A 13,625-nucleotide genomic window follows, 5' to 3' on the forward strand; every position below is an offset into this window, starting at 1 on the left:
TGAACGCGGGGCCGACAGGCAGAGCCATGGTATTAGTGAACGCGGGGCCGACAGGCAGAGCCATGGTATTAGTGAACGCGGGGCCGACAGGCAGAGCCATGGTATTAGTGAACGCGGGGCCGACAGGCAGAGCCATGGTATTAGTGAACGCGGGGCCGACAGGCAGAGCCATGGTATTACTGAGCGCGGGGCCGACAGGCAGAGCCATGGTATTAGTGAGCGCGGGGCCGACAGGCAGAGCCATGGTATTAGTGAACACGGGGCCGACAGGCAGAGCCATGGTATTAGTGAACACGGGGCCGACAGGCAGAGCCATGGTATTAGTGAACACGGGGCCGACAGGCAGAGCCATGGTATTAGTGAACACGGGGCCGACAGGCAGAGCCATGGTATTAGTGAACACGGGGCCGACAGGCAGAGCCATGGTATTAGTGAACACGGGGCCGACAGGCAGAGCCATGGTATTAGTGAACACGGGGCCGACAGGCAGAGCCATGGTATTAGTGAACACGGGGCCGACAGGCAGAGCCATGGTATTGGTGAACACGGGGCCGACAGGCAGAGCCATGGTATTAGTGAACACGGGGTCGACAGGCAGAGAGGAGGAATGTAAGAGAAAGACCGAAAAAGGTGGGGCATATAGGGGAGAGAGAAGCAAGGGAACGAGGGAGGAAACTAAGTATGTAATGAAGAAGAGAAGGGGGGAAAAGTAGGAAAGAGGAAAGTCAACAAAATAGTGGGGAGAGAGTGGAAAAGCCAGGGAAAGAGAGGGGGAGAGAGTGGAAAAGCCAGGGAAAGAGAGGGGGAGAGAGTGGAAAAGCCAGGGAAAGGGTCAAGGAATGGTGAAAGCTGTCTGATGTAGGTAGTGATGAAAGGAGAGATGAATCTCTAATGGACTCCTGGCTCCTGGACGGGTTGAGCCGCAGACTTGTGTCATTTGGAGGAAGTTCTAGTCGTGGAGAGATCATACAGTCAGGGACTGGCCAGTTTCTGCTCGCTCTCTCTCTCTCTGTCTGGTGATACCTCAACCTCTAAGGACCGCTGTGTGTGGGTGTCTACATATGTGTTTGCCGAAGTGTCTGTGTTGAGCGCCTGTGTGTGTGTTTTATCTCTGTATGTGTATTTGCTCAGGGCACATGTCATGCAGTGTGTCGCCAATGTGGCGTCAAAGGCCTTTTTCCCCAAACAGTCAGTCAGATAAGAGGAGATAAGCTTGACCACGTGTGTTTATGCACCAAGCAGAGTAATCAGAGAATATCAAACCCATGCCGCTATTCCACACCCCTGCATGATACCCCCTCCGCTGTTCCACACCCCTGCATGATACCCCCTCCGCCGTTCCACACCCCTGCATGATACCCCCTCCGCCGTTCCACACCCCTGCATGATACCCCCTCCGCCGTTCCGCACCCCTGCATGATACCCCCTCCGCCGTTCCGCACCCCTGCATGATACCCCCTCCGCTGTTCCACACCCCTGCATGATACCCCCTCCGCTGTTACACACCCCTGCATGATACCCCCTCCGCCGTTACACACCCCTGCATGATACCCCCTCCGCCGTTCCACACCCCTGCATGATACCCCCTCCGCCGTTACACACCCCTGCATGATACCCCCTCCGCCGCTCCACACCCCTGCATGATACCCCCTCCGCCGTTCCACACCCCTGCATGATACCCCCTCCGCCGTTCCACACCCCTGCATGATACCCCCTCCGCCGTTCCACACCCCTGCATGATACCCCCTCCGCCGTTCCACACCCCTGCATGATACCCCCTCCGCCGTTCCACACCCCTGCATGATACCCCCTCCGCCGTTCCACACCCCTGCATGATACCCCTTTGTTTATTCATTTCGTAAATAATTGGTGTCATCTTGAATCACCTCAGTATATCAGTACCTTCCATCCTCTGTGACTGAAACCAAATGTCCCTAAACCCCACAGAGTGTGTGTGTGTGTGAGTGAGAAGTGCGGTCACCATAGAGCTGATGTGTGTTGTCATGTTTCTACAGGGCTGTCCAGGAGATAGTTAAGGATATCCGGCAGGGGGTCGGGACCCGCTACGGGGCCGAGAAACTGTCTGAGCTCTGCAAACTGCTGCCTGACGCCGACGAGGTAAAGACTTTGCTCTGTGTCCTCTCCGACACACCGTAGCTCCTACTGCAACAACACTGACTAGCCTGTAGCCCACCCCGCTATTCATCTAGTTCTCATTATCCAGATCAACAGTTTGCCATTACACCGTCTCAGACTTGTGAAAGGCTTACTGACAATGCTTCTGGTAAAATATGTTCCCAATGGCTGCACGTGTTGTTGTATACGGACACGGTTATAGGAATGTAAAATACATAAGAATGAGTTATCCTGGGTGATGGGGGTTCTACCACCGGACTCACCCTGGGTGATGGGGGTTCTACCACTGGACTCATCCTGGGCGATGGGGGTTCTACCACTGGACTCATCCTGGGCGATGGGGGTTCTACCACTGGACTCATCCTGGGTGATGGGGGTTCTACCACCGGACTCACCCTGGGTGATGGGGGTTCTACCACTGGACTCATCCTGGGCGATGGGGGTTCTACCACTGGACTCATCCTGGGCGATGGGGGTTCTACCACTGGACTCATCCTGGGCGATGGGGGTTCTACCACTGGACTCACCCTGGGCGATGGGGGTTCTACCACTGGACTCACCCTGGGCGATGGGGGTTCTACCACTGGACTCACCCTGGGCGATGGGGGTTCTACCACTGGACTCACCCTGGGCGATGGGGGTTCTACCACTGGACTCACCCTGGGCGATGGGGGTTCTACCACTGGACTCACCCTGGGCGATGGGGGTTCTACCACTGGACTCACCCTGGGCGATGGGGGTTCTACCACTGGACTCACCCTGGGCGATGGGGGTTCTACCACTGGACTCACCCTGGGCGATGGGGGTTCTACCACTGGACTCACCCTGGGCGATGGGGGTTCTACCACTGGACTCACCCTGGGCGATGGGGGTTCTACCACTGGACTCACCCTGGGCGATGGGGGTTCTACCACTGGACTCACTCTGGGCGATGGGGGTTCTACCACTGGACTCACTCTGGGCGATGGGGGTTCTACCACTGGACTCACCCTGGGCGATGGGGGTTCTACCACTGGACTCACCCTGGGCGATGGGGGTTCTACCACTGGACTCACCCTGGGCGATGGGGGTTCTACCACTGGACTCACCCTGGGCGATGGGGGTTCTACCACTGGACTCACCCTGGGCGATGGGGGTTCTACCACTGGACTCACCCTGGGCGATGGGGGTTCTACCACTGGACTCACCCTGGGCGATGGGGGTTCTACCACTGGACTCACCCTGGGCGATGGGGGTTCTACCACTGGACTCACCCTGGGCGATGGGGGTTCTACCACTGGACTCACCCTGGGCGATGGGGGTTCTACCACTGGACTCACCCTGGGCGATGGGGGTTCTACCACTGGACTCACCCTGGGCGATGGGGGTTCTACCACTGGACTCACCCTGGGCGATGGGGGTTCTACCACTGGACTCACCCTGGGCGATGGGGGTTCTACCACTGGACTCATTCTGGGCGATGGGGGTTCTACCACTGGACTCACCCTGGGCGATGGGGGTTCTACCACTGGACTCGAAAGCAATGCTTTAAATTCTAAACATTATTTCGGGAGATTCTATTAAATGAAACCCAGGTGGAATTCCCAGTAAAAGGAATGAGGTTTGTAGACTGTAACAGGAAAGCTAACTGATAATATCTCTAAGCTGTCCGTCTGGGTGTTTATACAGGAGGCTCGCCTGAAGAGGTTCACGGAAGAACGCAGTGGGCTTGGGGAGTCTGACCTCTTCATGATTCTGCTAGTGGACGTCCCCAGGTATACCACACACCCCCTAGCACTGTTATCACTTCACTGTGATAACAACTATTACAAACCCTAACCTTGAAGTTCAAACTATGTTGCGAAATATGCCAGTTTATCTGCTGTTCTCATTTTTGCAGTGACTCCCACCCTCAACACACTATAGTGTCTGATTCCCTGACTTTCCACTCTGTGCTGATGTGTGTCTGATGATCGATAAGGCTCTGACCACTTTCATCCTCTCCTCCCCTTTTCTACACCGTTAGCTTTCGTCTGCGTCTGGACGCCATGATCCTGCAGGAGGAGTTTGACCCTGCTGTGACCTCTCTCTGTCTGGCAGCCAGATGTCTGAGGGAGGCGGCCAGAGGTAAACCATCAACAGGGGCTTTTTAGTAAATGGATATGTCCCAAATGGTGCCCTATCCCCTATATAGTGTACTACTTTTGACCAGGTTCCATAGGGCTCTCCCATAGGGAATAGGGTGCCATTTGGGTCTACTCTACTCCCTATCACCGCCCCTTCAAACTCTTTTGTGGCCGTTCCCTTCCGTACCGTTCACTTCCCCTTTTAGTGCTCTTGTCTTGTTGGCACTCAGTATGAAATGGTGGAAGTTATTTAGTTGAGTTAGTTTTACTCTACACTACTACTCATCACCGTCCCTTTAATTGTGGCCCATCTACTTCCCCTTTTTAGATACTACCAATACATCCCAAATGGCACCCTATTCCCTACATAGGGCACTACTTTTGTCCAGATCCCTATGGGCCCTGGTAAAAAGTAGTGCACTATAAAAGGTACAGGGAGCCATTTGGGACACAAACATGGCCTACTGCTATTCATCAGCGCCCCCACCCCTTTAATCAGTTTCCCCTTTAATCAGCGGGGGGGTTTAGTTTCCGCTTTAATCACCAGCAAGGGGGGGGGGGGGGGGGTTAGGTTCTCCTTTAATCACCTGTCTGTCTGTATCTCTGTCTCTCTCTCTCTCTCTCTCTCTCTCTCTCTCTCTCTGTCTCTCTCTCTCTCTCTCTGTCTCTCTCTCTCTCTCTCTCTCTCTCTGTCTCTCTCTCTCTCTCTCTGTCTCTCTCTCTCTCTCTGTCTCTCTCTCTCTCTCTCTGTCTCTCTCTTAGAGCTGTTGAGCTGTCCTGAGCTGCACTCCATCCTCCGTCTGGTTCTGAAGGCAGGAAACTACATGAACGCTGTGAGTATTATACCTTTTCTTCTCCTCCTTTCTTTTTACCTTTCAGTTGAAAGAGAGAGACGTCCTTTATCTGTGTGCACAATGCTCCCGGTGTAGGACTAGGGTCTGCACTGGGGTGTGTTCCAGAGCGTCACTCTGGCTGCACCTGGGTTTTGTAATGTTGTGTTTGTTTAAGATGTCAGGTGTGTGTGTGTGTGTGTGACCTATTTTCACTGACCTACTGTATTTGACCTCAGGGTGGGTACGCAGGCAACGCAGCGGGGTTCCGATTCCCTTCCCTGCTCAAACTGGCCGACACTAAAGCCAACAAGCCAGGCATGAACCTCCTGCACTTCGTGGCCATGGTAAGACCTGATCTAGGATCAGGTACTTCTTGTGCATAATAGCTGTATTCCTTGTCATCTAAAATGCAAAACTGATCCTACTGTAGTTCTGCACTCCTACCCTGATGTAGTCCAATATACACCTTCCTAATATTGAGTTGTACCCGCTTTTGACCTCAGAACAGCATCAAATCAATTGGACTCTATACAAGGTGTTGAAAGCGTTCCACAGGGATGCTGACCCATGTTGACTCCAATGCTTCCCACAGTTGTGTCAAGTTGGCTGGATGTCCTTTGGGTGGTGGGCTATTCCTGATACACACAGGAAACTGTTGAGTGTAAAAAATAAAAACCAGCACCGTTGTAGTTTGACACTCAAAGCGGTGCAACCAGACACCCACTACCCTGTTCAAAAGCACTCAATCTTTTGTCTTGGCCATTCACCCTCTGAATGGCACACATACACAATCCGTCTCAATTGTCTCAAGGCTTAATAATCCTTCTTTAACCTGTCTACTTCCCTTCATCTACACTGATTGAAGTGGATTAAACTGGTGACGTCAATAAGGGATCATAGCTTTCACCTGGATTCACCTGGTCAGTCTGTCATGGAAAGAGCAGGTGTTCATAATGTTTTGTACACTCAGTGTAAGTCACACTGCAGTGAAGAGGAGACCCTTGAAGTGCTTGACTTGAATTTATCTTTCAGTGAAGACTTAAGCTAAAGCATTAATATGCCACATCTAAAGAACCTCACTAGATGCAGTTCAAAGATGACAGAATGAATCCCAGACTACTATTTACTGAAGACTAACAACCATCTGACAGACTGCACATTTTAGTTTCCTTTTAAAAACTTGACACTTGTTATATCGCAGAATTGTTCAATTGGCACAGATGAAACGGGGCTTCAGAATCTCTTTCAAACTATGTGTTGGGTATTTGTTGTATTTGACCAACCATGAATTATTACATTCACAATAACCATATCAACACACTGAATCGTGACACAATGCAATGATTCATCCAGAATTATGACGGCTCGCTGTGTGAAACAATAACTGGATCAGCTCTGTCTCTGTCTCCACAGGAAGCGGTGAAAAAGGACCAAAGTTTACTGTCGTTTCCTGGCCAACTAGGACATGTCGGCCCCGCCTCCAGGTTAGTAAGGGCCAATAATACATACCCTCCTCCCTCAAAGAGACTGGGCCACGTTCAGCTGCCAAAAATTGTTGTTGCAGATAGAATTGCCATGAATAGAGCCAACATGATTCCTTGGTCTACACGTCAGAGAGGCATATTTTTTTTCTATGTTACCTATTTCTATCCGAACGTTCCAAAACGTTGTCCTGCTGACCGCGTCCTTGTTCTAATAGTGTAACTTGGGACAAACACAGATCTTTACGTGAGCTGCTTGTAAAGCAAGGTTTCCATTTCCTTGCTTTTAACCAGTCCAGCAGATCTGTAATTAATTAAAGAGAGGAAAGAAGGAAGGAAGGAATCTGAAGTGTTTGAACGTGGCCCGTGGTGTTTTGGATGCTTCTGGGAGATCCGTCCTATAAAATCAATACGCCCCAGCAGGCTGCTATCTCACACAGACACAGACACACACACTACGCCCAAAAAGACCCGTTTCAACAGGACTGTATTGTGTTACAGTACTGGAGCACTGTCCAGCTGTTAGTGATATAGCTATCCCCTTGTTTTAATATGGCTCATGACAACATTTCTGTTTCAATCCAGTATTACGGTTCTGTTGGGGTTTTGGGTTTGGTTAGCTATGTAGGACACTTAGATTGAGTCCCAAATGGCACCCAGTACTTTTTGTCAATGCACTATATTGGGAATAGGGTGCCATTTGGGACGCACCCTTACTGTCAGTTACTCTGTGGGTATCGGTGTTACTGTAAGTCAGTCAGGACCTAGTAATGAGCGACAGCCTCACTCCTGCTGGGGTGGAGCCAAAGGGGACATTTTGGATGTATTAAGATGTCTGTCAGAGGAAAATAACAGCTTTATGTAGGTCACAGCTTGGGAACCACTGCTTTGAGTTAAAATAACAGCTTTATGTAGGTCACAGCTTGGGAACCACTGCTTTAAGTTAAAATAACAGCTTTATGTAGGTCACAGCTTGGGAACCACTGCTTTGAGTTAAAATAACAGCTTTATGTAGGTCACAGCTTGGGAACCACTGCTTTGAGTTAAAATAACAGCTTTATGTAGGTGACAGCTTGGGAACCACTGCTTTGAGTTAAAATAACAGCTTTATGTAGGTCACAGCTTGGGAACCACTGCTTTGAGTTAAAATAACAGCTTTATGTAGGTCACAGCTTGGGAACCACTGCTTTAAGTTAAAATAACAGCTTTATGTAGGTCACAGCTTGGGAACCACTGCTTTGAGTTAAAATAACAGCTTTATGTAGGTCACAGCTTGGGAACCACTGCTTTGAGTTAAAATAACAGCTTTATGTAGGTCACAGCTTGGGAACCACTGCTTTGAGTTAAAATAACAGCTTTGTGTAGGTCACAGCTTGGGAACCACTGCTTTGAGTTAAAATAACAGCTTTATGTAGGTCACAGCTTGGGAACCACTGCTCTGAGTTAGAATCTAAGTAACAGCATCTTCTGAAACACAGATTCCCATATGGTTTACTTTGCCTCGTAGTCTCTCATGGATCGCAGAAACAGGTTGGGTTGTGGTTAAAAACACAAGGTTTTATCCAGAGCCGTACATTTGCAGTTTGGCCAACTTTTTGTTTTTTTTGGGGTCACAGAATCTCGCAGCAATCACTTTACTATCATCTATAAAGGTAAACTCTGCGAAATGACGTTGCCACAAGCAGCACCGGAGATATTGAGATAAGTGAGATGCAACACAGTCACAAACAGTATCTGCGCATGTGTACGGATTTGCTTCATTCAGCCTGTTCAGTGTGATAGTCAGGGAGTAGTTGAGCCTCGCGCTTCAATGTTCTTAGTTACGGAAATTGACCCACTTATGCTGTTTACTTTCTGCGTCTATCTCATATCACTGAATCTACCTTTTAAATGTCATGTCAAGTAATGCATCTCTTGTCTCTGTCTTCCTATAGGTTGTGTGAGGAGTTGGTAGTAGAGGATCTATCCAGGCTCCACAGTCGTCTGGTATCTCTCAGGATCAGTGTCCAGACGGAGGCAGAGATCCAGCAGCTCACACGGTCTTTCCTGGAGGTACTGAACTAGATTCTAGAACATGGATTTAGAACACACACTGATCTAGAACATACATAATTATTTAACACTGATCTATGGTATCTAATGAAGTGAGAATTTATGAACTCACAAAGAACAACATTGAAACGCACATGGCTTTGGTTAACTTTGAGTCTCTTCTCATCATATTCTTCCTCCTTGGTCAAAACAGTGAGTCTAATCTCCCTTTCTCTCTCTCTCTCTAGGTGGCAGAGGAGCGTCTGAAGGAAGCAGAGGATGAGGTGGAGGGGATGAGGATGTCCAGTCAGGCTCTGGTTGAATTCTTCTGTGAGGATGACAGCATCTTTAAACTGGAGGAGGCCTGCAGGGTCTTCCACTCCTTCTGCCTTCGCTTCCAAAGAGCCGTACAGGTGAGACCGACTGATTTACATCAAACTGTCTCTATGGGTTCACACTACATGGCCAAAGTCCACATTGTAAACATTTATGAAAACTAAAATGAGCCTTTTGGTCTTAATTCAAGGTTTGGGTTAGACTTAGGGTTGGGTTTAAAATCAGATTTTAAGAAGAGGACTAGGTTGGGCTTCTGACTTTGTAGCTTGGGCAGATAGTTATGAAGACATCAAAACTATGGAATCATGTAGTGACCAAAAAAGTGTTAAACAAATCAAAATATATTTGAGATTCTTCAAAGTAGCCACCCTTTGCCTTGATGACAGCTTTGCACACTCGGCATTCTCTCAACCTGCTTCCTGAGGAAGTCACCTGGAATGCATTTCAATTAACAAATATGACTTGTTAATTTGTGGAAGAGAGAAACGACAGTCCATCATTAGTTTAAGACATGAAGGTCAGTCAATCCGGAAAATTTGCAGTTGCAAAAACCATCAAGCGCTATGATTAAACTGGCTCTCATGAGGACCGCCACAGGAAAGGGAGACCCAGAGTTATCTCTACTGCAGAGGACAAGTTCATTAGAGTTAACTGCGCCACAGATTGCAGCCCAAATAAATGCTTCACAGAGTTCAAGTAACAGACACATCTCAACATCAACTGTTCAGAGGAGACTGAGTAAGTCATGCCTTCATGGTCAAATTGCTGCAAAGAAACCACTACTAAAGGACACCAACAATAAGAAGAGACTTGCTTGGGCCAAGAAACACGAGCAATGGACATTAGACCGGCGGAAATCTGACCTTTGGTCTGATGAGACCAAATTGGAGATTTTTGGTTCCAACTGCCGTGTCTTTGTGAGACGCAGAGTAGCTGAACGGATGATCTCTGCATGTGTGGTTCCCACCGTGAAGCATGGAGGAGGTGGTGTGGGGGTGCTTTGCTGGTGATACTGTCAGTGATTTATTTAGAATTCAAGGCACACTTAACCAGCGTGGCTACCACAGCATTCTGCAGCGATACGCCATCCCATCTGGTTTGTGCTTAGTGGGACTATCATTTGTTTTTCAACAGAACAATGACCCAAAACACACCTCCAGGCTGTGTAAGGGCTATTTGACTAAGGAGAGTGATGGAGTGCTGCATCAGATGACCTGGCCTCCACAATCACCCGATTTCAACCCAATTGAGGTGGTTAGGGATGAGTTGGACCGCAGAGGGAAGGAAAATCAGCCAACAAGTGCTCATCATATGTGGGAACTCCTTCAAGACTGTAGGAAAAGCATTCCTCATGAAGCTGGTTCAGAGAACGCCAAGAGTGTGCAAAGCAAATGGTGGCTACTTTGAAGAATCTAAAATAGATTTTGATTTGTTTAACACGTTTTTTGGTTACTACATAATTTCATGTCTTATTTCATGGTTTTGATGTCTTCGGTATTCTACAATGTATAAAATAGTAAAAATATAGTGTGTGTGTGTGTGTATATAAGACAGGAGTTATAGACTGATGAGGACAAAAAGACAGAGAAGATGGAGGCGTAGATGCTGTGCTGATAAATGTATACTTGATGTTTCTTCTTCTACCATAAACTAATGTAACTCATCCTGTTCCCTCTCAGGAAAACGCAGAGCGGGAACAAAAGGAGCAGAAGTGGATGGAGCGAGAGCGTGAGATGGTGGAGAAGCGTCGCTCCGTGGCCGTGTGTACAGGGCTGGACCTGGGTGTGGTTCTGGGTCGGGTGTCCCCACTGGGAACCCAGAAGAACCAGGATGACCTGGAGAGAACCCTTGAGAACCTGAGCCACACCTGGAGCCAGCGCAGCCTTAGAAGCCAGGAGAACCGCAGGCACTCCCACCACCTCCAGAACTACAACTCTCATCTCCTCCAGAACACCACCTCCGCTCCTCTTCAGACAAATCCCCACCTCAACAACTCCTCCAACCTCCGTAATACCTCCATCCACCCCCAGACCTCCCCAGGGCTTCCCTGCCCCACCTACCCCAGCCAGGAGAGGCCGTCCCTGGGGACAGAGACCAGGACAGAGCCCCTGGTCCGTCAGTCTCCAGGACTGGTTGGTGCTAAGAGACCAAATCATGAGGGGACAACTCCGACTCAAGTCTCACAAACTCAACATGAACTGACTTCTAACGTCACTCAAACCCAGTGTGGACGTAGATTCAATGTCCCCCAAAACAGGCAGGACATTATTGCATATGTCACCCAAACCCAACATGGAATTGCTACTAACATCATTGAAAGCCGACTCGCACCAACGGCTCAAGTGACTGAAACTCACCATGAACGGACAGTTGATGCCAGCCCTGACCAGTATGTACTGACCACTAAGTCTATGGCCAGTCCTTACAGACACTCCTCCACTACCACTACTGCCATCCCCAGTGTTAGAAGAAATACCATTGGTATTAGACACAGGTATGACCTAGAGGGGACTGACCCTACCCCTGTTTCTCAGGCGAAACACACAGACACCTCAGTCAGAGACGCAGCGCATCAGGACCCTGACCTCGCTCCTCTCACAGGGTCAACGGTCACTGAGGTGACTGAGCAGCCCTTTGAGAGCCAATCAAAATCATCCATGGCCATTGACGCCCCAGACGGTGTCCAATTGCAGGAGTCTAAGGGAGCCAAGGAGACCACACAAGGAAGTGGTGGTGCCTTGGAGCTGAGGCTTTCACCTGAGGGGGGAACAACCCAGCAGAGGGAAACAGAATCTCGCTCTACACCAGTGGAACAGAGATGGCTGCCTACCAGTCTACCAGAGCTGAGCCCACAGCGGGCACATCAATGCTCAGAGGTCTGCAGCCCTGACAGGGAGAGGGACCGGTCATACCCACGTGTGGGCGAAACCCTGGAGTGCCACACCCTGGTCCGAGGCCTGCGTTCCTATGACAACCTATCCCCTCCTCCCACCACACCCCTCCCCAAAGCCCCACCCAGCCTCTGCTCCAAGTGGAGGAAAGAGAGGCAGGCGGAGACTCCAGGGGCTGGTGCCGGACTTCCAATGGGGAAAGAGGACTCTCGGAGCGGGGGGAACACCCCTGTTGTCCGAGGAGGGGCTAAGAGGGGCTTGGTACCCCGTGCACGTCTGCCTAACGATACAGGCATCCATAGAGCCCGTTTAATTTCCAAACCAGAGACACAGACACCCACTGGCCCTGTCCCAAATCCTAATTTACAGACTACACCACGTTCCACTCGTCTGGCGTCCCCGTCCATACGCAGCGCCTCCATACGCTCCTCCCCCATCACACGTCCTACTACTACCCAGACAGAGGTGAAGCGGAGCAGTAGCACCAGGAGTGAGAGGAGCCAGGCTGGGGGTGAGAACCAGCAGCTGGTCCCAGGGAAACCCACCTTGACCCGCCGGGTATCAGAGAGAGCTGGGCTGGGGCTTGGACCAGAGAGGGAGAGGACTTCTAGCACCAGCACCACTAGTAGTACAGCTACTACCCAGCCAGCCTTTGTCAGGGGCTCCCCTCTCAGGGTGACCAAACGTCTCGCCCCCACCTCCAACTCTGAGACCCAACACTCCTCTCAACCCCGCTCCACACACAGCCCCTCTGCTACAGCTAAAACCATTCGTACAGCTATTATAGCTGCGGCCAGGACTAAAACGGCCAAGACGAGCCCCGGCACAGAGCCCTCTAGAGCTGCTGTTTCTGCCTGCAAAACCCCCACAGCAACACGGATACCTGGGCCTAAAATGGACCGTCCTGCATCCTCACCCATGTGGAAGTGATCATGGCAGATCATACCACTTTTTTTCAACTTTATACAGTAGTCTTACTTACACACATACACGTACCTATGTGTGTTTGGGTCCATTGTACATGTACATGTATGTGGGAATCAATAAATGACTTGGTGAATTGTATCAGACCTCTCTGTTCTGGCGGAGTAGGTAGTTACTGGTCCATTCAGACTATTCAGCTTGTCCAGAATCGATGGGGTGTTTTCACTTTGGTCTCTCCCATACACGTTCTTGTCTGCTGGGAAGATAACAAAGGACTGCAACTCCAACAAAATGCCTGCCACTACACCACTCTACAGCAGTTCTATTTTGCATATGGGCTGTACTGTCACTGTAGATAGAAATGTCTTCTGTTCTACACACTCCCCCATCCACTAGTGTCCTGTGCAGTCAACAGGGCACTTCAGGGAGAGACTACCCCCCCCCCCCCCCCACACACACACACACCCAACCTGGACTTTGTCAAGCTCCTGAAATGTGTCTCTCTGACCTTGTTCATTTGTAGAAAATCCTTAATTTAGAATTATGTGGCACTGCGGCCTCCTCTGTGCCTTGGTCATCCAACAGATCATTCTCATCAACTTATTTTTTTAGGCTGTATGTTGAAAATGGCATATTTTTTTCAAGGGGTTAATTTATTTAACTTTAATTGTGTCCTAAATGGCACCCTATTCCCTATACATTGAGTATACCAAATATCCTAATATTAAGTTGCACCACCTCCCTTTTACCCTCAGAACAGCCTCAATTTGTCAGGGCATAGTGCACTACTTTTGACAGGAGCCAATAGCGCTCTGGTCAAAGGTAGTGCACCATGTAGGGAATAGGAAGCCATTGGGGACCACCATACTTGATCAGTCCAGCTCCTCT

The 13,625-nt window shown here is 49.7% G+C and overlaps 1 protein-coding gene across 1 annotated transcript; it reads left to right on the forward strand.

Annotated features, from left to right (window-relative positions):
* The first annotated feature begins 6,326 nt into the window (after window positions 1-6,326).
* Window positions 6,327-13,613, forward strand: LOC120039395 (FH2 domain-containing protein 1-like). The gene is made up of 5 exons (XM_038984823.1): window positions 6,327-6,335; window positions 6,488-6,558; window positions 8,490-8,607; window positions 8,835-8,999; window positions 10,602-13,613. The coding sequence occupies exons 1-5, from the start codon at window positions 6,327-6,329 to the stop codon at window positions 12,741-12,743; spliced, it is 2,505 nt and encodes an 834-aa protein (XP_038840751.1). The 3' UTR covers window positions 12,744-13,613.
* Window positions 13,614-13,625: the final 12 nt, after the last annotated feature.

This window comes from Salvelinus namaycush, unplaced genomic scaffold (genome assembly GCF_016432855.1).
Source record: "Salvelinus namaycush isolate Seneca unplaced genomic scaffold, SaNama_1.0 Scaffold2697, whole genome shotgun sequence".
NCBI lineage: Eukaryota > Metazoa > Chordata > Actinopteri > Salmoniformes > Salmonidae > Salvelinus > Salvelinus namaycush.

Bases quoted from the DNA above. Each gene is read 5' to 3' on its own strand.
- LOC120039395 (XM_038984823.1), top strand. The intron at 6,559-8,489 runs GTTAGTAAGGGC...GTCTTCCTATAG, and splicing joins CATGTCGGCCCCGCCTCCAG to GTTGTGTGAGGAGTTGGTAG. The intron at 8,608-8,834 runs GTACTGAACTAG...CTCTCTCTCTAG, and splicing joins TCACACGGTCTTTCCTGGAG to GTGGCAGAGGAGCGTCTGAA.